We start from the raw sequence: 20,379 nt of genomic DNA on the forward strand, positions 1-20,379 counted from the left end.
ACATGAAGTCTCCAAACGGCCTTATTGTCAGAGTCGACATCGCTCCAATCTACCCACCAAAGGTCTCGCTTCGTCTCGCCCTATCATCTGTGGATCGGGCGGAACAGCCAGGCTGTGCACAGCGTGGTGGGACGAGGGAAAGTTTTCTGCAACCTTGTTCGCATGTATGGCCCCTGGTTTTGTTGCTACGGTCCAGATGGCAAACCAAGCCCTTTCTTCCCAAGCAAAAGATGCCAAAGATCCCACGCTCAAGGACAGCCTCGACCGTCGCTTTGCTTGGCCTCAGCTGTTCTGTTGTTCTTCTTGCCTCTTTTAGCTCTTGCGACGTGCGCCGAGACAAGCTTTTCAACGCTCGGCCGGTGCAACTAGCTCTGACTTTCGGTAGACAAAGGAGGCTCAGTTCATGGCTAGCGACCGAGCTTGCACCGGGCTCTCTCCTTGACATCCGCCTACTTGGACATCCATGTACGCCTGCACTCTCCTCCTTTGCAGTATTGCCACGAGGCATTGTTGTGTGGGCGTCAAGGCGGGACGCATTGATGTCGCTGGCAGTTGCTCTCGTGCTCTTGCTAAGCATTGGCTACAGGTCTCACACTTGAATCGAAGCCATCGGTTGTGCACCATTGTTTTCCCACACAGGAAGCATCTGAGCGTGTTGCTGTGCATGGCGACCTCCTTGTCCGGACGGAGGTGCCCTCCTGTTCTGTCCCCTCCTCCGTTCTAGCTGCCGAGGCTTGCCAACACTCCATCCCTGGCCCTCAATTCGGCCTGTCGAGTTTGCCAGGGTGTCTGTGCGGGCCATGACCCGCCGCTGGGCGGAGACAATCGAAGGAGCTTATCATGCAGTGTCGTCGCAAAAAGCTTGTACTGACCCTAACCCACAAATATCACCTCTTGCTTCCGTCTTCTTTCCTCCCCCTCATCGCTTCATCAACACACTTCATCCCCCAAATTGCATCCATCTGTCAAAACGTCGTCTTGTTTTGACACTCACCATCGTTCTCTCTCACCTGCTTACGCTTGCAATCGATCGCTATTATGCCGTCGGTCATGTCACAGAGGCCACAGAGGGCTGCGGCAGTCCAAGCGATCAAAGCCAACGCAGCAGCTTTAGCACCGCGTCGTCGTAGCGACTCTCAAACATCTAGCAGAACCATCACTTCCCCCCACGTCAAGGCCGAAGATCGTCCTCCTCAAGAGGGAAGAAGCTCTCCATCGATGGACGTCATGATGCAGAGGTCGAGCCATCAGGATCTGCGCAGGATTGAGGCGATGGCTGCTTCTGGCGAGTCGAGTTCTTACAACTGCAACTCAAACTCAAACTCAAACATGTTTCCTATCTATTGGTCCGCTCAAGGTGATCCAACGGCAGCGGGAACAGTTGAGCCTCAGACGAGTCCAGGGTCAGCATACCATCCACAGCAGTTCTGGGACGGGCCTGTTCCTGAACAGCACAACCTCTCCTATCACGATCACATTCCCAATCACGCCGGCTTTGACCTTCACTACGGTTACGATACACAAGGCAACTCGCTCGGCTTGAAAGCCGACTCTGGTCTTCATGTTGGTCTGAATGGCGACATTGATCTCAACGCAAGCATGCATCGTGATCAGAAGTCTTTCGATCCCTCAGATAGTAGAGACCTCCTTGATAGCCTTCCTTACACAGCCAACTCGAGCGCCGACAACGACTCGTACGAAGATAGCACCGACTCTGATCTCCCTCCAGAGAAGAAGAAGCTTTCAGCCGCTTTCCGACCTCGTGGCCGAAAGAAGCGCAACAAGTGCACACCAGATCAACTTCGCAGCTTGGAAGCCTTCTTTGAGAAGAACCGCAACCCGACCGGTCGCATAAGGCATGAGCTGTCAAGAAGGCTCCGCATGCCTGAGCGCAGCGTGCAAGTTTGGTTCCAGAATCGTCGAGCCAAGGTCAAGACGGTTGAGCGTCGAGGCGATACTGGCTCTGACTCGTGCAAGCAGAAGAGCTGCAGCACTCGCCTCAGCGAGAAAGACACCTACAGACCGGTTGGGTTGAACGGTCGCTCTGCTCGTGATGCTGCAGATCAGGTGCCCTCGGTTACTGCGATCCCTACCTCGGCTCTGTGTATTGGTTCATGGCGACGCGTGTCGCCGCTCATCTGCTTTTTCTCGCGCCGCCTTCAATCGATGACTTGGTACCTGACTAGCGAATCTATCGGTTTCAAGCTCGAGATTCCTTGGACTTCGATCCGCAGCGCATACTTTGATGGTCCAACAAGTCCATCGATTGCGGAGAGGGCTGAGGGTGTACGTGTCCCGCTGGGTCAGTTTGTCATCGATCTCGAACGACCTCCGACGTTCTTCATGGAGGTGTTCCGATCTGCTCCCATCAAGAACGGCACAACCGAGGAGCCCAAGGTGAGCTGGCGTCAGTGCGAAGACTTTACTGAAGACCATCAGGCGATGACTGTCAGCAGACACATTCTCAACGGTCCGTATGAGGAGCTCAGAAGTGCTGTCGAGGCTCTTGCACGATGCAACGATGTTCTACACAAGCTCATCGAGTTCCGCGACACGAAGCGTCGCGCAACGGGAGATATCCCAACTGGATCAGGATCGACAGCGGATAACTTTGGTTTGACGCATAACTCGGGCGTTCGTCCCATGGATCCTCTTGCGTCTCCCTTTGATGCTTCGACAGCACTTGCAGGAGTTGATGCTTATGGCAACCCGATGCAGATGCCAATGCAGTCGGCTGCCATGTCCAGCACGTCGAGCCTCTCCAAGAGCGCAACTTGGCACAGCTTCCGCGCCGGTCGACCCGGTGTTGAGCCAGGATGGGAGTTCGACAGTCCTGCCAGTGTTTCGACCAACCTCTCTGAGGCTTCGCTCGACAGCACTCAGCGTCACCATGTGGGGTACAGCCCCTATGGAGTAGCTTCCTCGATCGAGGCCAGCCCAAGGTCAGGTCTGGGAAGCTCGGTGGATCTGGGCGCGCTACGCCTCGATTCGGGAGGCATCTCAAACTTCAGTGCGTCTGTGCCCATGGGGCCAGAGGGTGCCTTCGATTCTCGACATTCTTTCGAGGGTTATTTGAACCGCCTCAACTATGAGATGCCCGCTCCGCCTGTCGATACGCAGTTTGCGGTGGCGGGACAGGGCGTGGCCAACGGTGGTCAAGGTCAGAGTCAAGGGATGCAAAGCTCAGGTCTTGACCCTAACTTCGGTATGGGTCAGCTTGGTACTTACGATCGCAGTGGTGAAGATCGCCAAGACTACTCGAGTCAAGCTAACACGGGGGGTCTAGGTAACGGTCAGCACCACGCTGGCAGCTCCATGCCTGATCTTTCTCGAACTCAGGACGGGTACCACTTGAACTACGAAGGTCACAACACTTCGCACGACTATCAGACAGGTGGCTCTTGTTCTCTTTTGATGTCGAGGCGTTTTTCGCATGCTGACGCTTCCACGCACGGCGACAACGCCGGCAACTGTCAGGAAAACGACTCTGATCCCTCGGCTCGTAGACCGTCGCTGGACCAGCGACCATCGTCAGCATCACAGCTAGCTCCACCCAACGACAGACTCGCCACTACGTTTGACGAAGATGCTTTTAGCGGCAAAACGCCCACGCACCGCACTTCGTTCGGTAACAGTCTTCAGCTCAGCCAGATGAGTGATGCTCAAGATGGCTCGAGCAACCGCTACACGGGCTCTACTCTCGTTGCTCCTTCTAATGGATACGAGTCGGATGGCAAAGAGACGGCACAAGGCAGAGCGAGGTCAAACACGTACAAGTCTTCGACCCACGGTGGTCGAGCTGCTGTTCCTTCGCCTCTTGGGATGCAGAGGTTGGATAGTGAGCAAGGCAGGCCAGTGTCTTGTTCGGGTGAAGGCGATCGTGGTGGTGAAGGTGGAGGTAGGTCTCCGCCTGTTGGCAATAATGCTACTTCGCCTGGGCTACTTTCGTTATCAGGTAGGGATGTCGGTGGTGGTCGTGAAAGAGGGTCTTCTCCTGGCAGCACGACGAATTCGAATGGCGATCGTGCTAACGATTCGAACTAGCTCAGTTTGCATATGCTCGCTTCTGCTTGGTTTGGTCCCGCTATGCTGTCCTTGCCTCCTTTGTTTTGTTTTGTTTTGTTTTTTGTCTCGCATGCTCCGTTTGGTAAAGTTTCGATGCTGATATGTTCTCTACACGACTGCAACGATCTCGATATCTCACTCTTACCTATATAGTAGCCGTGTTTTGAACCTAATGAGCGCGTCTGTTTGTGTAATCCTGATTGATGCCTTGTTGCTGAAGACGGTGTTTCGCAAAACTCGGAATGCGGGTAGGTGATCGAACGCCTTGCTGGAATGGGTGACAAAAGCTTACTTTTTGCGATGCAATACGATACTGTACAAACCCATATCTCTTCTCAGACCTCTCCCTCTTCCTTCCGGCGTTGGCCATCTCTCAACCCCAATCACCTCGGTCATCGTGGTGGCTATTGATGGACAACACTGACCCAACCTCTATTGATCAAAGCCCTAACATCACCCCTATTGATGGTCAATGTTTGATCCTTTGCAAATGTCGTCGGCGCTGTCTGGTTGGAAGTTAACCAAACATCGTTCAACTCTCTGTTTACTTTTACTGTTACGAGTAGGTCTGTTGGGACTGGTTCGTATACCTGATGGTCTGAGATATCTAGCCTTAAGTTCGGAGATAGATCGAGGTATGTGAGTTTGGTACGATGGATTAGGTCGGAGTATCGTTTTAGATGATCTTGTTCGTACGGAGAGAGTGCTGTTCGCAGATGCGGTTCTTTTGAGAATAGGACGCGAAGAGAATAGGCGTGGCGTGAAAGATGGGAGGAGAGGAGGTCGATGCGAATGTTGTGATAAATCAGGAGGGAGCGTTTATTGTATTGAACTATGAGATGGAGCATGAGTAGTTGAGATTGTAAGCCGGAGACGTCTGCAGGCGAAAGTTGGTGCGATTGCGTTTCGAGTGTGCTAAGAAGGGTGGTGAGATGGGTGTGGAGCTGTTTTGTCTCGAGAATCAGAGCCCTTATTAACTCGTCACTGCAACCATAGAGGAGAGGGCGGGGGTGTGGTGTTAGCGTAAAGGTGAAAGCAAAGCTAGGATGAGAGCAGGACCTACTTGTAGGGTTTGACAGTATCAAGGTTCAAGCAGGCCTTGGCTTCTGTGACTAGTTTCAGTGCTTGGTCGCCAAACATCCTGGCATGGCTTCAATAGGGAGATGGTGTGGGTAAGATGGTGTGGGTAAGATGGGAAGGGTAAGATGGGAAGGTCGATAGTTTTGGTGTCCAAGTGTTGGTTGCAGCTGAAATATTGAAACGCGTCAACTGTTACTTTTCTTTGCGACGCGCTCTCGCGTCGCGTAAATTACACCGCACAGCTTGATCTGTCTGTCCGACGATCCATCTTGGTTCATTCAAGCGGCGATCCTCCGACAACTAGGGCAACTCTTCTCAACACGGTGGGTTCACCTATCAAACATAGTAGCAGGCAGGCAACAAGTCAGACACTCAGAGGTTGGAACTATGATAGAATGTGATTGCAGTGCGAGAAGGGCATAGTGCCTTGGAGACAAAAAGGGAGAGGCGGCATGCTAGAAAAGACAAAGCATCTAGCCTTGACATAGAAGGGCGCCTGGAGACGCACCAACTGAAGGCAAGCGCTTGTGCAGGAGGAAGAAATTGTACCAAGGTGAGAAAAGAGTTTCTGAGATTCGAGAAGGATGCTAGTATAAGATTTGGCATGAGCAAGAGGCCAAGCTAGACTGCTCCGAGGAGCCAAGCTGACCTTGGTCAAACTCGGAAGTTTACTTGGCAGCGGCGAGACCGACGGCGTTCTTAGCCAAGTCATAAACCGAGTAGTACTTTCGCAAAAAGACATCACCAACAATCAACATGTTGGCGAGAGGACCAGGAAGGTTGATGCCGGAGAAGGACGAGATGCAGGAGCCCTGAACGTCAAGAACGTAGTCCTTACCCTCAAGCTTGAAGGGCTTACCATCAATGTAAAAGGTTAGGGGAGGCAAGTCCTTGACCTTTTCACAGTCAACCGAGTACTGACCGTTCCAGGACTTGGTGGCACCGATCTCAGCGTTGAGGATCTCGGCAGTGTCGGTGGCCATGGCGATGAGACTTGTGCCGGTGTCGATGGCAGCGGAACCGTTGTCAAGCTCGAGCGCCTCGTCGCCGAGAGCAAGCTTGTCAAGAGCGACCTCCCAGTAGCCCTTGCGCTTGACGGGAGCCCAGTGGATCTTGCCAGTGTAGTGGCTCTCATCGATACCGCCAAAGACGGCCTCGCCACCATCCTGCTCGGAGCTGCCGAGGTAGAAGGAAACCTGAGGAGCGTCTAGCAAGCCCTGGTTAATCATCTGGTACATGGGAGGAACGATGCCGTTGACCGAGATGGTGTCGTAAGCAAGACCGAGGATACCGTCGAACTTGCCGAAAGCGAAAGCAAGGCCGGGCTCGCTAGTGGCCTCAGCAAAGTCCTGCCCCTTGATGGTAAGGTCGCCGATCTTGAGAACATCGTTGGAAACGATGCCCTCCATGGAGCCAGAGCCGTACTGGATCTTGAATTCGGTACCGTTCTTCTTGTATGAAGAGGAAGCGGAGCTGTCGTACTTCTTGTGGAGGAAGCAAGCGATGGAAGAGCACTTGTTGGAAGGGACCCAAAGGTTGGAGGAGCCAGTGTCAAGGATCACCTTGAATTCCTGAGCAGGGGTACCGAGCGAGATGTCGCAAAAGTACTGAGCATTGAGGAAGTCGGTCAATGGAACACCGTGACCCTTCTTGGCCTCAGCGTACCAAGCGGCAGCCTGGTTGGTGTCAGCGATAGGCTGAATGGTGAAGTCGTGCTCGGGGTTGGCGGAGAAGGGAGCCTGCTTCTCGAAAGAACCACGGCCATACTTGAGCTGAAGGAGTTCGGCCTGAGCGGCAAGACCCTCAAGGGTGAGCTCACGAGAAGGAGTGACTTTCTGGAGCTTGGCCTTGTGAACGCCGGCCTCGACGCCAGCAAAGGCGGTAGCCAAAGCGGTGACGAAAGTGAGTGAGAGGTTGAGCTTCATCTTGAGGTTGGGGGGGAAGGGGAGGTGGATGGAAGGATGGAGGGATGATGGTGATGGAGGGAAAGATGGAAATGGCAAAGTGTGCGGGATGGTGCGAGTGATTATAGAAACTGGTAGCAGCTCACTGCCGAACCGCAGTGGCGAGAGGAGAGTGTGGAGCGCCGCGGCAAAGGCTTCTGAGTCGACTTGGGGGCAGAGTTGGCAGAGCGGCAGAGCGATAACTAGAGCGATAGAGTGATAGACTGCCAGGGTGCAGGGTGCAGGGTGGAGGGTGGAGGGTGGAGGGCGAGATAAGACCTCAAGGCAAGAGAGCAGAGGAGAGAAAAAGGGGCAAATCTCGAATCCGGCTACAAGAACGGCTTTTCGCATTTCAACGCTTTTCAAATTGACCGCATTTCAATGAATTCGCCTCGAGGCTCAGTCTTGTCGCACGAGAGAAGTCCTCACTTGTCCATTTCAGCCAGAGTTGGGACGCGTTTGCCTCTCCGCTTTTGGGTTTATAGTGGCAATTGTCGCCCTTCTCACTACCGAGCTCGAGTATAAAGACATCAAACGCATCGAGTGTTGGTATGTTGACACGGTCCAACACACACACACACACACACACACACACACACACACTCACTGTGCAAGTGCGACTGATCAAAGACGTTAGATAGTGTCGATGCTTATTTCAACTCGCAGCAGGATCCCTCACAACAGTTGCGTTTGTCGAGCTCGCTGTCTGGCCAGTTGCATTATCCGTTCCCACCTTATCACTGACCCTATGACCAGTAGCCTTCTTCTTCGCCCTCCTTGACTCATATTCATGCCACTCTCCCTCCAACGCACTCAACAAGCCTGCTGGTAGCTCCGCCTTCGGTTCCTGGCTGAAGTAATCCGATGCAAGAGCTTCTTTGGCTGTCCATCTCTTCTTCGGATCGTACCTTAACAGCCCTCGTGCTACTTGCAGCGCTGCCTCAGGCATGTGCTTTCCGAACTTCGATCCTACGTAATCCTTCCTCTTCGCCTCTTGCTCATCCTCAGCGACAGTGGCAAGAGCGACCGGTTTGACCATCTCGTACCAAGCCAACTTATCCACTTCTGGCCAATTCTCCTTTCTCACCGGCCCCAAGATATCTGTTATCGCTGTCACCTGTCCCAGCTCCGTCTCGCTCTGAAACACTGGCTTCTTCACAAATAACTCGAGCAAGATACATCCTGCACCCCACATATCCACCTCAGACCCATACTGCGTTTCACCGAACAACAGCTCCGGAGGTCTATACCACAACGTCACCACTCGATTCGTGTAATCTCCCTCTCTTCTCTTGGCGTAAAACCTTGCAAGTCCGAAATCTGCCAACTTCAACCGTCCTTGATTGTTCAAGAGCAAATTCGAACCTTTCAAATCGCGATGCAGAACTGCTTTACGATGCAGATAGTCCAAACCAGAAAACAGTTGTTGTGCCAGGGATTTGAGATGTGCATCGCTAAATTCAACTTGAGGATGAGCGAGAATGCCGTTAAGATCATGCTCCATGTATTCGAAAACCATGTAGATCGAGCCGCGAGTGACCATAATTTCGTGCAGTCGGACGACGTTTTCGTGACGGAGAGCTTGGAGAAGTTTGATCTCGCGCATCGCTGTCACTGGGAACCCGTCCTTTTCGCTGTCCATGCGGATCTTCTTGAGTGCCACCAGGGCGCCAGTCCGTTCAGAGCGTGCTTTGAAGACTTGTCCGTAAGTGCCTTCACCAACTTGGTGGATGCTTTCGTATGCTTCGCCCGCTTCTGCTCGCCGAGCTTCGGCTGGTATGCCAGGTTCTGCGCGAGGCCTTTTAACCCGCCGAGTATCTGCTTCGCTATGTTTCTTGTCTTCACGACCCTTGCCAGTGGCATAAGCGTTGTTGTTGTTGTCGTCGTTGTTGTTGTCATTGTCGTTGTTGTTGTTGTTGTTGTTGTTGTTGTTGTTGTTGTTGTTGTTGTTGTTGTTGTTGTTGGAGGCAGAGGCGTTTCGATCGGGCCGAGAGCCAGGACGAACAGTTTGCCAGCCACCACCGCGAATACTGCGCTGATTCGCTGCGTCTGTCTGACCGCGTGGCCCAGTAGGCGGCTGCTTGTTATCGAAGGTCGTGCTAATGGCCGACTTGCGTAAAAGTACGTGACCTCGATCGGCTCCATCATCTGCACGACTTTGTCGAGGAGGTGTGCGCGGTCTGTGGCTATCGGGCGAGCGCCTGCGATCACGAGCAGGTCCTGTGGGATATCCGTCTCGTCTAGGTCGGGTGTCCTCTATAGCCTTGTCCTCGTCTCCATCCCGGCCTCGGTCTCCTCGCACTCGAGTGCTGTCTTTGTCGAGATCACCATCATTGTTGTTGTTCATCCTCCAGCGAGCGGGACGATCTTCAGGACGCGACCTTTCCACCCCACGCTCGGTATCTCTGTCCCGCGTTGAACGCTGCACCGTCTCCTGATCACCATCTCGGCGGCGCGAGCGGTTTGAAGTATCAGATCGTGTAGGCGAGGGCCAGCGGTGTCGGCGTGTCGGTGTGCCTGGATCACCTCTCCCACGCGAGCGAGCGTCTGTGTTATCGTCATCAAGATGCGCTCTAGAACCCCACCTTGCTGATCTTAAAGTGGATCTTGCTGAGGTGTCCTGCTCTGCTCGATCATACCTGGCGGTAGATCGTGGTGGTGGAGATCTGCGACGCTCGTATCGGTCGTATTTGTTGGAAGACCTGTCCCATTGAGACCGTGTTGCAGTGGTCGAGCTTGGACTGGGAGAAGGCTGCCAAGTGCGTGTGCGCTCGGGACGTGTCGATCTATCATCACGCGAGTCAGCAGCTCGATAGCCTGAGCGGTCAACCGAGACAGGAGAGCCAGAACGGTCCCGTATTCTTCTTGACTCTAGCTCTCGCTTTCGCGGTGAAGTAGGAGGGTCGTCTCGAGATGTCAAACCGATGCGGCGGTCCCGGGAGTCGGTGCGATTGGGAACAGCATCGATGCGACGACCGTCCTCGTCGTACTGACCTCTTGGAGCGAGCTTTGGTGCTGTTCGTCTTGGCAGATCTGAGCTCTCTCGACTTGTCTCGTCTTCGAGTCGTGAGCGAAGAGAGGTCTCCGGTCTCGAAGGGGCGGAGCCATTGGCGTCATCTCTATGTCGATTGAGTCGGTCGAAAAAATCAGGGCTACGTGCTCGTGGCGGTCTGTCTTCGTTCTCTTTCGCTGGCTGTCGTGACGGTGAGGTGGGACGTTGGGACGCAGCCACACCCCTGATAGTCAAAGCAGGTGGCACAGCATCGCGTGTATCCTCTGTGCGGCGTGAAGAGGAAGATGCAGAAGCAATGTTGTCTCGACTGTCTCGATTTCGATCAGTGTGCTGGTGTCGTTCACGTGCGTCTCTGTCGAAGCGGCTTCCAAGCCTGTCGTCAATACGACTTTCAAGCCTGTCGTCAATACGACTTTTAAGCCTGTCGTCAATACGACTTTCAAGCCTGTCGTCGATACGGCGAGCTTTGTTGGGAAAGGACGAGCCGTCATCACCTCTGTCCGCGCCTGGCGAGTATCTGGATCGTTGTGAAGCCTTTGAAGATTCGCCCTGCTTGTCACTATCCAGGGCAGAGCTGCGACTGTGAGAAGTTGCAGGCCGGTCGTCGTCTCCGTTGCGTCGAGGTTGCCATCTGTCCAAAGGCATGCTCCTGTTCGTGTCTAACTCGCAGCAGCACGCTCGTTCAAGCGTCTTCAAAGTGACAGAGGAATGGTGGTGTGAGAGAGATGTACCAACCTCTGTGCTCCAAGTGTTGCAATTGTCTTTGTCTTGTTTTGCTTTGGTGGAGAAAATTATTCCCAATGCCCTCTTTTCGGTCAAACACGCGACTCAATCTCGACACCATGTGCTCTTCAACTTGTGTCTCTACAGTCTCGTCGAGGCAGAGCCCAGAACCCTTCTCAGAGAAGAGGTCTCTGCCTCTTCCTTTCCGAGCGGAAGCGCAAGATCTAGCAGTCAAGCAAGTTCGATCCTCTGGCTCAACAACAACTTGGCTCCGTTGCGTCGACTCACGCAACAATGTCAACCACGCTAAGCCCAGATTAATACTAAACTCCATCTTCATGAATGCTTTCGAATTGCCCATCTAACCAACGTACTACATATTGGACAACAGCAGAGACGATTAACGGTCCACCTCACCAAACACAAGATCGAGGGTACCAATGATAGCCACTATGTCGGGAATGTAGTGGTGTCGTGCCATGAAATCAGCACCTGCCAAGTGAGCGAATCCAGGGGCACGGATCTTGCATCGGTATGGACGGTTAGTACCATCAGAAACAAGGTAGACACCCATCTCACCCTTAGGCGCCTCGATAGCTGAGTAGGTCTCACCAGGTGGAACGGCGTAACCTTCCGAGAAGAGCTTAAAGTGGTGAATGAGCGACTCCATGCTCTCCTTCATCGTGGCACGCGGTGGTGGTACAAGCTTGTGGTCGTCGACCTTGATCTGACCGGCAGGCATCTTGTTCAAGCACTGCTCGATGATGCGGAGCGACTGACGGAACTCTTCGACACGGCAGAGGTATCGGTCGTAGCAATCACCGTTTTTGCCGACGGGGACGTCGAACTCGACCTGGTCATAAGCGTCGTAAGGAGCGACTTTACGAATATCCCAAGGAATTCCGGAACCACGGAGCATGACACCCGAGAAACCGTAGTCGAGCGCCTGCTGAGCAGTCACCTTGCCGATACCAATGGTACGGCCTTTCCAGATACGGTTACCAGTAACAACCTCCTCGATCTCGTCGACACGCGAACCAAACTGAGTAGCCCATTTGTAAATGTCGTCCAACAAACCAGGGGGAAGATCGTATGCAACACCACCGGGACGAACGTAAGCAGCGTGGAGACGAGCACCGGAAACACGCTCGTAGAACTCCATGAGCTTCTCACGCTCTTCGAATGCCCACAAGAAGGGAGTGAGACCGCCAACATCCATGACGTGCGAAAGGACAGCCATGCAGTGGTTGAGAATACGGGTCATCTCTCCGAACATGGTACGAATCCACTTGGCTCGCTCGGGAACCTCGATGTTGAGAAGCTTCTCAACGGCTCGCGAGTAGCAGAGCTCGTTAGTCATCATGGAAACATAGTCAAGTCGGTCAAAGTAAGGAAGTGCCTGTGTGTAGGTTTTGTACTCGATCAGCTTTTCGGTACCTCGGTGCAAGAGACCGATGTGGGGCTGTCAATCAAAAGAGCGAGGAGCAAAAGAGGAAGCGGGTCAGTATCGCTGCGTCAAGTTTATGCCCTTTGGAAACCGGAGATGTGCCAAGTTGAGGTGGCAACAGCGGCGGTATAGGCGGAAGCAAAGCTGATGCTTCGGCAGGGACCTCCTGTGGTACATGCTTCTGTGCTGGTATACTCACGTCTGTTCGAAGGATCTCCTCTCCATTAAGCTCGAGAATCAAACGCAACACACCGTGGGCGGCAGGATGCTGAGGACCAAAGTTGACAGTAAAGTGACGAAGCGAGCGGTCCTTTCTGGTGCCGCCCTCGCGAAGAATCTCCTGTGCGCTCTTGTCGTGGAGCTCTTCAACGGTGAAGGCAGATGTGGCGGGCAAGGTGGGGACTGCCTTAGCGGAAGGAGTAGTATCCTGAGCCTCGGATGCGAGCGAGCGGCTTGCAGTCGTCGAAAGAAGCCGGCTGGAGGTCGATGGCACGCTCGAGCGGTAAAGCTGAGCAGCCGGGCGAACGGCGCGAAAGAGTGATGGAGCCATGGTAAATGTAGGAGTTGCAATTCAAGCTAGGTGTCGGGTGGCGGATGCCAAGATGTAGGATGCCAAGATAAGCTGAAAGGGGGATGCTACGCGGATGGAATCACCTGATACGACTGCGCGAGTAGTGGAGCTATCGCTAAAGGTGAAGAGAGCACACCAGACGAAGCAAGGTGGGTTAGTCGTGATGGCCGGCAGACAGTGATATCGATTGTCAGTACGAGGTGGAGATGGAAGCTTCTCTCCATGGCTCGGCAGGGACAAAGCGGTTCTCTGCTTCGACCTGCGAATCTGACGCTCTGCTTCTCCAACAGGACTGGTAATCACGTGATAAAACCTTCACGTGATAACAACTTCACGTGATAACAACTTCACGTGATAACCACTTCACGTGATGTGATCCGTATTCGGAGATTTTGCCAAGTCATCGCGCAGCTAGGGAATGCTCTCTCCCGAACTACCACCATTCTTGCAGCTGCTCGCTTTGAAGCTTCGGACTTCCGATCATTTCTAATCAAAATACAAGCTTCACAGCCTGGAAAATTCAAGGTCCTGAATTTTTCAAGTCATGAGCAACGTCGTTTTGTAATTGCTCCGCATCCACAGTGCCAGAGCTGGCTAGCCATTTTTCACTCGTACGAAAGCCTCTCATCGCTGGTCATGACTGTTCAGCTTGAGCCTTCGACTTGCACTGAATGTCAGTATGAGACGGTATATGTGGCATTGTGGACTACCTGGCAGCTTCGAGCGTATCTACAGTACAGAATCGCCTCGGACCCAGAAGATCTCAGTCAAAAGGTTGACTGTCATGATGAGAACATATGCTGCGATGAGTGAGACACCGATCGGCTTGGTGAGCTCAAAGTGGTTCATAGGAACGGCAATCAGCGTGCCGATCAGGATGAGCAGCAGACCCAGACCCGACACGAGCAGAGTCGGGTTAAAGTCGATGGGGTAGATAGCCGTGGTATTGCTGTCATTCCACTGGCCTTGACCGTCAGACAGCAGATATGTGCCAGAGATGCCGATGCCAAGCAGCAAGTTGAGCATGGGTCCAGCAAAGCATGCGCTGATCGCCATCACTGGATGGCCTAACCTGGCGATCGTGACGTTAGCGACCAAGTCGCCGAGCGAGTTGCCGACTGCGAAGACCGTAAGACCGAGAATGGCATCCGACAGACCCATGATGATGCCAACCGTCTGGAGGATCGAGACGACCTCATCAACAATAGTCATAATCCACATGACTGAGACAATGAAGCCCATCGAGCAGCGAATCATCGCAAATGTCGAGAGTGTGCGGTCCGAGTATCGTGCTTTACCTGCATCCTTCCTTCGCATCGCCCAGAACGTCAAGATAGCCGCAATGACACCCGCAGCGGCAGCCACGCCCACCTTGAGCCCCAATTGTGGAGAGCCTGACGAAGAGACGATGGCCCACGTCAGGAATGTAGGTGCGCAGACGCACTGGCATAGGATCAGGAAGCGTCGAATCGAGCGTCTCATCTCTTGGTCCTCAGCCTCGCAGCTCTCGTGGCTCATGAAGCTTGCTGCGTCGCCGTCTGCTGCGCTGTCGACTGGCAGTGGTGACTGAGTTGTAGAAGGCAAGCGCAAGAGTACGCCGGGACTCTTAGGCCCACTGCCCAACGAGAGTGGCGATGCAGCCACGCAAGGCAAGTGTCGTAGAGCCGCGGCAACCTCCTGATCTCTGTGCGTGTTCTCTTCCTGTTCAGCATCTTCCATAGCTTCGACTCGCTCTTCCGCGCTCCAAGGTCGGGTGCCTGCCGACGGTGTGGCTTCAGAGTCGACAATCGCTTCTTCATCGTAGGCGTCTTCTGCGTGCAGTTGCGACTCTTGGCCGTCCAGGCGGACCGCCCCGATCGAGTCAGCCTCATCCACGTCGTTCTCGCGTTCAGCACGCTCGGCCTCGTCGTCGACGACAGGAAGCGTCAGGTCGAGGAGCAGAATCGCTGGTGATGTTGTGACGCTGATAGCAGCGCCGAGCAACGACTTGACGTGGATGTAGCAAAGTGATGGAAATAGCGCGTTGAATATGACTCTTGCCTTCCAGGCTATGAGCTCAGGAGCTGACCTCTGAGGACGGACGCGTCTTTGGCTGGTGACGCTATCGAATCGATCTTTCTGCGGCGATGCTGAGATTGAGGTCTCCTGGGTTGCTTCTCTTGTGACTTGGAGACGTTTGCGAGCTTGCAGGTTGCGGCGCGCTTCCTCGCTACGTGCTGCTTTTGTGTTCCATTGCGGAATCTGCAGCTTGGGCAGCGACTTGCGAAGTTGCGTCTCGTAGAGAGGATCATGCTGCGAGCCATTGTCTAATGGTAGAGCCGGTGAGATGAGCGGCTCACACGCATCACCGGGTAGGTGCTCTCTCCACGGATCCTCCAAGTTGCCCGCTTCTACACTACCTCCTGCCTGACTCTGTGAGTGCTGATTGAAAGTTTCACTCTCGTGAGCACCGACGGTCTTGCGTCGAAGGCCTGAGCTAGATGAGGCGCTTCTTGCCATACCAGCGCCGATGCTGAGAATTCGATTGTGCCCTGCGCGTTGGCGCTGCTTGGGACTAGCATCCTGTCGACCGTCTCCTGAAATGCTTCTCGACAGGTTGGCGTGTGTGTGATGGTGACGATGAGAGTGGTTTGAGGGCAAGAAACGTTCCGGATCCCAACTCTGGAAGATCTCTTGCGAGCGGTCGGCTGTGGCATCGCGGCGCAGACTCTGAACTACATCGCGGAACTCGATCGCAGAGAGAAGTGAGTGACGTGGGACCAAGTTGGGACGCACGTTGAGGGAAGCCTTGATCGCGGCACGAGAGCTGGATGATGCAGGGATATGAATGGATGGTGCACGGCTGCCTGGACGAGAGATGTCGGGAGTTGATGCGCCGCTGCGAGGGGGTCGCTGGTTGGCCCAGTCTTCGAAGGGATCAAAGTCCGGATCGTATTCGGATGGACTCGGCAAGCGCTGACCAATATATCGGCTTCGCTCGAGGTCTTCAACTGCCTCTCGGGCAGAGGGGCCGCTGCTACGAGTGAGAATAGAGCGGTTGTCAGCTTGGCTGTCAAACTCTTCCCTAGCTGCAGCAAGACGACGTTTCTGCCTGCGTTGACGCTCCTGCCACCAAGAGCCGATGATGACGGTCGATGCGTACAGGAGGTAGAGGCAGATGAGAGCGATGGTCTCGATGCGTCTCAGCTTGCCGTCGAAGAGGAATGTGAGCGTCAATGCGACTGCCACAGTGAAGAAGCCGACGTCACGGCAGAAAGGCCAAGCTTTAACCTTGAAAGGCGCGATGAGTATCATGGATCCTGAAATGACCGACACGATAAAGGAGGCAGCTCCAAGGAGCTCGCCGATGGCCAAAGAACCTGAATCGGTCTTCATAGCACCGAATGTGGAGAAGACGTCGGGAGATCCATTGCCGAATGCAAGGAAGGTGACACCTGCAGTACTTTCGTTGAGTCCGAGACGCGATGCGATAGTGCTGAGATTAGGACAGAAAAAGTCGCTCGCTACGACGCCGACCCAGCTGAAAAGGAGGAGCATCCAGAGTAGAATGCAGATGAGGCGAAGGAGACGAAGGACAGAGATGCCAGCGTGCCACCGAGGTTTGGATGGAGGTTTGGAAGGCTTGCCATCTTCGAGCTCACTACCATCGACTCCAGCGCAGTAGTAGAATCGAAGGTAGTCAAAATGGCCGGAAGCTTGGCAGTTGTCGATGACATGCTTGCAGACCTCTTTCGGTGTCTTGTCAAAGGGAACAGGCTGGCAATGCTGTGCTTCGGGCTCTTTGGAAGGTCTGGTGGGCTGAGGTGCATGCGCTGTAGACGTGTGGTGTTCCTTGAGCAGGTCTAGCGATGAAGGATCTGAACGCTTATACCATTGCCCCGAGGCAGGTGCTGTCGACGGTGGTACTGGTGATGCGAGGTTCCTCCGGAGGCGTTGACTGCCTCGAAAGCAGACGATCTGCACCACAATCAGGAAAGCAAACACGATCCAGGCATCCTTGCGATGGCGGAAGCCCGCCATATCTGCAGCGACAGGATGCTGAGCGGCGTCAATGGTTGTGTTGGTGGTGGTCGAGATTGGAGAGGGGAAGAGAGCGAGGTGGGTATGGATGACGACCCTTTCCGGAAAACAAAGTGTTCCTGTTCGACTTTAAGCGAAAAGGTCAACTGTCACACGGCAATCTGAATCCAATTCAAGCACAGCCAAGAAGGAGCGGAGCCTAAGAATAACCGCCGCTTGTGGAGAAATTCATGAATGTGAGATCTTGGCTTGCCACAGAACTATTTTGCGCCTGTCAGTGTTGAAGGAAAGGATCCAATTTGATGATGCGAGCTGACGTAAGCAGATACGAATAAGATCGGGTACAACTTAGTCCCCCTGGTTGAGACACATCGTGATTAAGTGGAATGCTCCCACCTTTGGCATATGCCGACACTTTGTATATATATCAAGCGGCAGCCCCCCACGTTCTTTAGTTAATTGAGTATATATGTTTCTGTTCTAAAGCAGCAGTGACATCGTACTCAGACTCTCCCCGATTGTCAGTTATCGGGACAAAACTTTCTCGCGTTTCAACAGTCAGAGGCGACCACTACAGTAACACGGTACCTCTCTCACTTGACAGAGGGCACACTGATGATGCTTGGTAACGATATCGATTTGCAAACTATTGATAAGAGTACAGAGCGAGAACATGTGTGGGTGGAGATTAAGAGCGGAACAGCACACGAGACATTGCTGAGGAGACGTTGATTAGCAGGCCGGCATGGTTAGCGGGCGACTCTTCTCGTCGTACAACGGGATGCTGAAACATCATATATGGTTCGACCATGACTTGTTTACGACGAGGACATCTGGAGCTTGTTACCAGAGAGACCTCCCGAGCCAGAAGAGCGGCGAGAACCAGGGCGGGTTCCACCGGGCGATGGGGGCTGCGATGTGCCGGCTGGGCCTAATTTTCCGACCTTCATACCTTCATCCATGCCATCTGCGATTATTATTTTTTTTCCGTATAAAAAGGGCCCAGAATTGATAGAGATAGAGGGAGAAGAAAGAAGAAGAAAACAAGCTAGAGTCAGTTACAAAGTCCTTTGAGCTTGGAACCAGCTGTGGCCGGCCCAGAAACGACCTCGACGGGGTGCCTAAGGGGGTTCCCAAGGGGGTTCCTAAGGGGGTTCCCAAGGGGGTTCCCAAGGGGGTTCCCAAGGGGGTTCCCAAGGGGGTTCCCAAGGGGGTTCCCAAGGGGGTTCCCAAGGGGGTTCCCAAGGGGGTTCCCAAGGGGGTTCCCAATGGGCCGAAAAGTTATGTCTAAGAAATCAAGGGGGTTGAAACTTACCGAGAGCGTCCATGTCGTCGTTATCGAGTTGGAAGTCGAAGAGCTGAGCGTTGGACTCGATACGGTGCTTGGTAAGGGACTTGGGAAGGATGATGTTACTGTAGGAAAGCAAAAAAAGGGGAATCAAAGGAAGCGATTTTGTTTGGGTTAGTTTGGATATTTCTCATCGTTTTGCATGAAGAAAGGGGTGTCTTTGAGCTTACCCATGCTGGATACCCCATCGGAGCAAGATTTGAGCGGGGGTCTTGCCGTGCTTGGTGGCGATAGCCTTGATTTCGGGGCGGTCGAGAGCCTGACCCTGAGCCATGGGCGAATAAGCCTGGATGTGGATACCGCGCTCGATGCAAGCCTCACGGAGCTCCTCGTGAGCGAAGAAGGGGTGCGACTCGATCTGGTTGACGGCGGGCTTGATGCGGCAGTTGGCAAGAAGATGGTCGAGCTCCTCGACGTCAAAGTTGGAGACACCGATCGTCTTGATCTTGCCGGCGTCGACGGCGTCCTCAAGAGCCTTCCAGGCCTCGAGACGCTTCTCGGGACCCATGGTACCGGGGGAGTGCATGAGGTACATGTCCATGTATTCGACGTTGAGCTTCTTGAGCGAGTCCTCAATGGCAGCGGCGGCCTTGTCGTGGTCAGCATCCCAGAGCTTCGAGGTGATAAAGATGTCGGAGCGGGGGACGTTGTTGTCCTTTGTCCACTCGGCGAGGGCACGGCCGACGGACTCCTCGTTCATGTAACGAGCGGCTGTAAGGAAAAAAGTAAGTAGGAGGAGAGGTGAATCGGTTAGCAATCTGACAAATTGCTCAGGGGTAGACTTTGCTGCTGAGAGCCAGAAGAGAGAGTCAACTTACCAGAGTCAATGTGACGGTAACCAGCGTCGAAAGCCCACTTGCAGGCGTTCTCGGTGGAGCCATCGTTGGGGGCCTTGTAAACACCAAGAGCCACCTGGGGGATTTCGACACCGTTGTTGAGCTTGACACGCTGGGTGGAGATGTTGCCGGCGATGATGCCGCTAGCAGTAATCTTGGACATGATGAAAGATGATGTTGGGTGTCGCGTGTTGGTTGGGAGAAAGAGTGGGATGGATAGAGGTAAAAGTCAGGCAAGATGGTTGGGGCAAGAAGAAAGTGACAGAAATGTGGCTTGACGAGGTTTAAGTAGTAGCCAGCTGGGATCGCATGATGAGCTGGCGTAAGATGAGGTCTGGCGCTCTCGTGAGGGGGGCTAAAGGGAGGGCCAAGGCAAGGCCAAGGCAAGGCCAAGGCAAGACTGTGTTGGACGATGGCCTCTTGGCTGCTGCACAGTCTTTGTCAGGCCTGGAATAGGGCAACGGATGGATTTTCAACATGGCTTGGCGTGCCAAGGTAGGAGGCCAGTGTTCTTCAAAGGGTCAAACTGCACAGACCATCATTGTCTCTCAAATGCACGCACATGTCCTGTGTCATGGTGCGTAGGATACAAAACTGCGGTCTCACTATCAGAGCGAGTGTTTCTTGTTGGCTTTCGATTCTAAAAGTTTGAGCGGAAAAGTTCAAAGATAGAGGTGGGGTTCAGAAAGAATGGATGCAGACCTACGCACTTGCACCAGGGGTGCTGACGGCTGACTGGCTCTTGGTTCGTGCGTAGGTCAGCGGAGGATCCATGGAACCGCCCGTCAAGGCGTCAACTCGTCAACGCTGCCCCGTTTCAGGGGAAACAGGAGATGGGTCGGTATGAGACTAAGGAAAGTGGTCATCGAGCATCGATGGTGCATTTACATGCATACAGACGCTCGAACGAGCGAAAGATGAGTATCCTTCTGTGTCTTGTGCAAGGGTAGAGAAGCAAGAAGAACTCGAATCGCACTTTTTGACTTGAGGAGGATTTGGCAACAAAAACTGACGAGGACTCGAGTGGAAGATTTCGATAGACCGTTGTCCAAGCCAAAGAAAGCTGTCGATCCGATTAGAAAAAGTTGAAGATGCGTCGGCATCTCAAGTAAGATGCACATGTTACGGCCGAGACATTGAGACACGGGAGGCTCACGTAAGCGAGAAGTACAATGAGGTACGTAATTGTTGTCATGGTGACAGCACAGTGGCACCCGGTATCATAGCAACACAGGAGTACAAATGAAGAGACACATCCTGCCTCGAATAGGACCAGAGCAGTGAATGGAGTATATATATGTGTTTGTCATTCAGTCTCACATCATGAAAACTA

At 53.6% G+C, this 20,379-nt stretch overlaps 7 protein-coding genes across 7 annotated transcripts; 1 reads left to right on the forward strand and 6 right to left on the reverse strand.

Moving 5' to 3' along the window:
• Positions 1-1,050: 1,050 nt before the first annotated feature.
• On the forward strand, positions 1,051-4,044 carry UHO2_06041 (uncharacterized protein; the record flags this gene model as incomplete). Its single annotated transcript, XM_041557755.1, has 1 exon — positions 1,051-4,044. One exon carries the CDS (start codon positions 1,051-1,053, stop codon positions 4,042-4,044), a length of 2,994 nt encoding a protein of 997 aa, XP_041413689.1.
• Positions 4,045-4,469: 425 nt separating this feature from the next.
• On the reverse strand, positions 4,470-5,205 carry UHO2_06042 (uncharacterized protein; the record flags this gene model as incomplete). Its single annotated transcript, XM_041557756.1, has 2 exons — positions 4,470-5,049; positions 5,129-5,205. 2 exons carry the CDS (start codon positions 5,203-5,205, stop codon positions 4,470-4,472), a joined length of 657 nt encoding a protein of 218 aa, XP_041413690.1.
• Positions 5,206-5,813: 608 nt separating this feature from the next.
• UHO2_06043 (putative PEP4 - aspartyl protease) lies at positions 5,814-7,070 on the reverse strand (the record flags this gene model as incomplete). Its single annotated transcript, XM_041557757.1, has 1 exon — positions 5,814-7,070. The coding sequence occupies one exon, from the start codon at positions 7,068-7,070 to the stop codon at positions 5,814-5,816; it is 1,257 nt and encodes a 418-aa protein (XP_041413691.1).
• A 673-nt stretch (positions 7,071-7,743) lies between these two features.
• On the reverse strand, positions 7,744-10,746 carry UHO2_06044 (uncharacterized protein; the record flags this gene model as incomplete). The annotated part of the gene is made up of 1 exon (XM_041557758.1): positions 7,744-10,746. One exon carries the CDS (start codon positions 10,744-10,746, stop codon positions 7,744-7,746), a length of 3,003 nt encoding a protein of 1,000 aa, XP_041413692.1.
• A 478-nt stretch (positions 10,747-11,224) lies between these two features.
• On the reverse strand, positions 11,225-12,821 carry UHO2_06045 (putative NADH dehydrogenase (ubiquinone) 49K chain; the record flags this gene model as incomplete). The annotated part of the gene is made up of 2 exons (XM_041557759.1): positions 11,225-12,286; positions 12,471-12,821. 2 exons carry the CDS (start codon positions 12,819-12,821, stop codon positions 11,225-11,227), a joined length of 1,413 nt encoding a protein of 470 aa, XP_041413693.1.
• A 750-nt stretch (positions 12,822-13,571) lies between these two features.
• Positions 13,572-16,862, reverse strand: UHO2_06046 (uncharacterized protein; the record flags this gene model as incomplete). Its single annotated transcript, XM_041557760.1, has 1 exon — positions 13,572-16,862. One exon carries the CDS (start codon positions 16,860-16,862, stop codon positions 13,572-13,574), a length of 3,291 nt encoding a protein of 1,096 aa, XP_041413694.1.
• An 818-nt stretch (positions 16,863-17,680) lies between these two features.
• On the reverse strand, positions 17,681-19,209 carry UHO2_06047 (uncharacterized protein; the record flags this gene model as incomplete). The annotated part of the gene is made up of 4 exons (XM_041557761.1): positions 17,681-17,829; positions 18,178-18,275; positions 18,381-18,921; positions 19,029-19,209. 4 exons carry the CDS (start codon positions 19,207-19,209, stop codon positions 17,681-17,683), a joined length of 969 nt encoding a protein of 322 aa, XP_041413695.1.
• Between the last annotated feature and the right edge of the window lie 1,170 nt (positions 19,210-20,379).

This window comes from Ustilago hordei (assembly GCF_900519145.1).
Source record: "Ustilago hordei strain Uho2 genome assembly, contig: UHO2_contig_16, whole genome shotgun sequence".
Taxonomy (NCBI): Eukaryota; Fungi; Basidiomycota; class Ustilaginomycetes; order Ustilaginales; family Ustilaginaceae; genus Ustilago; species Ustilago hordei.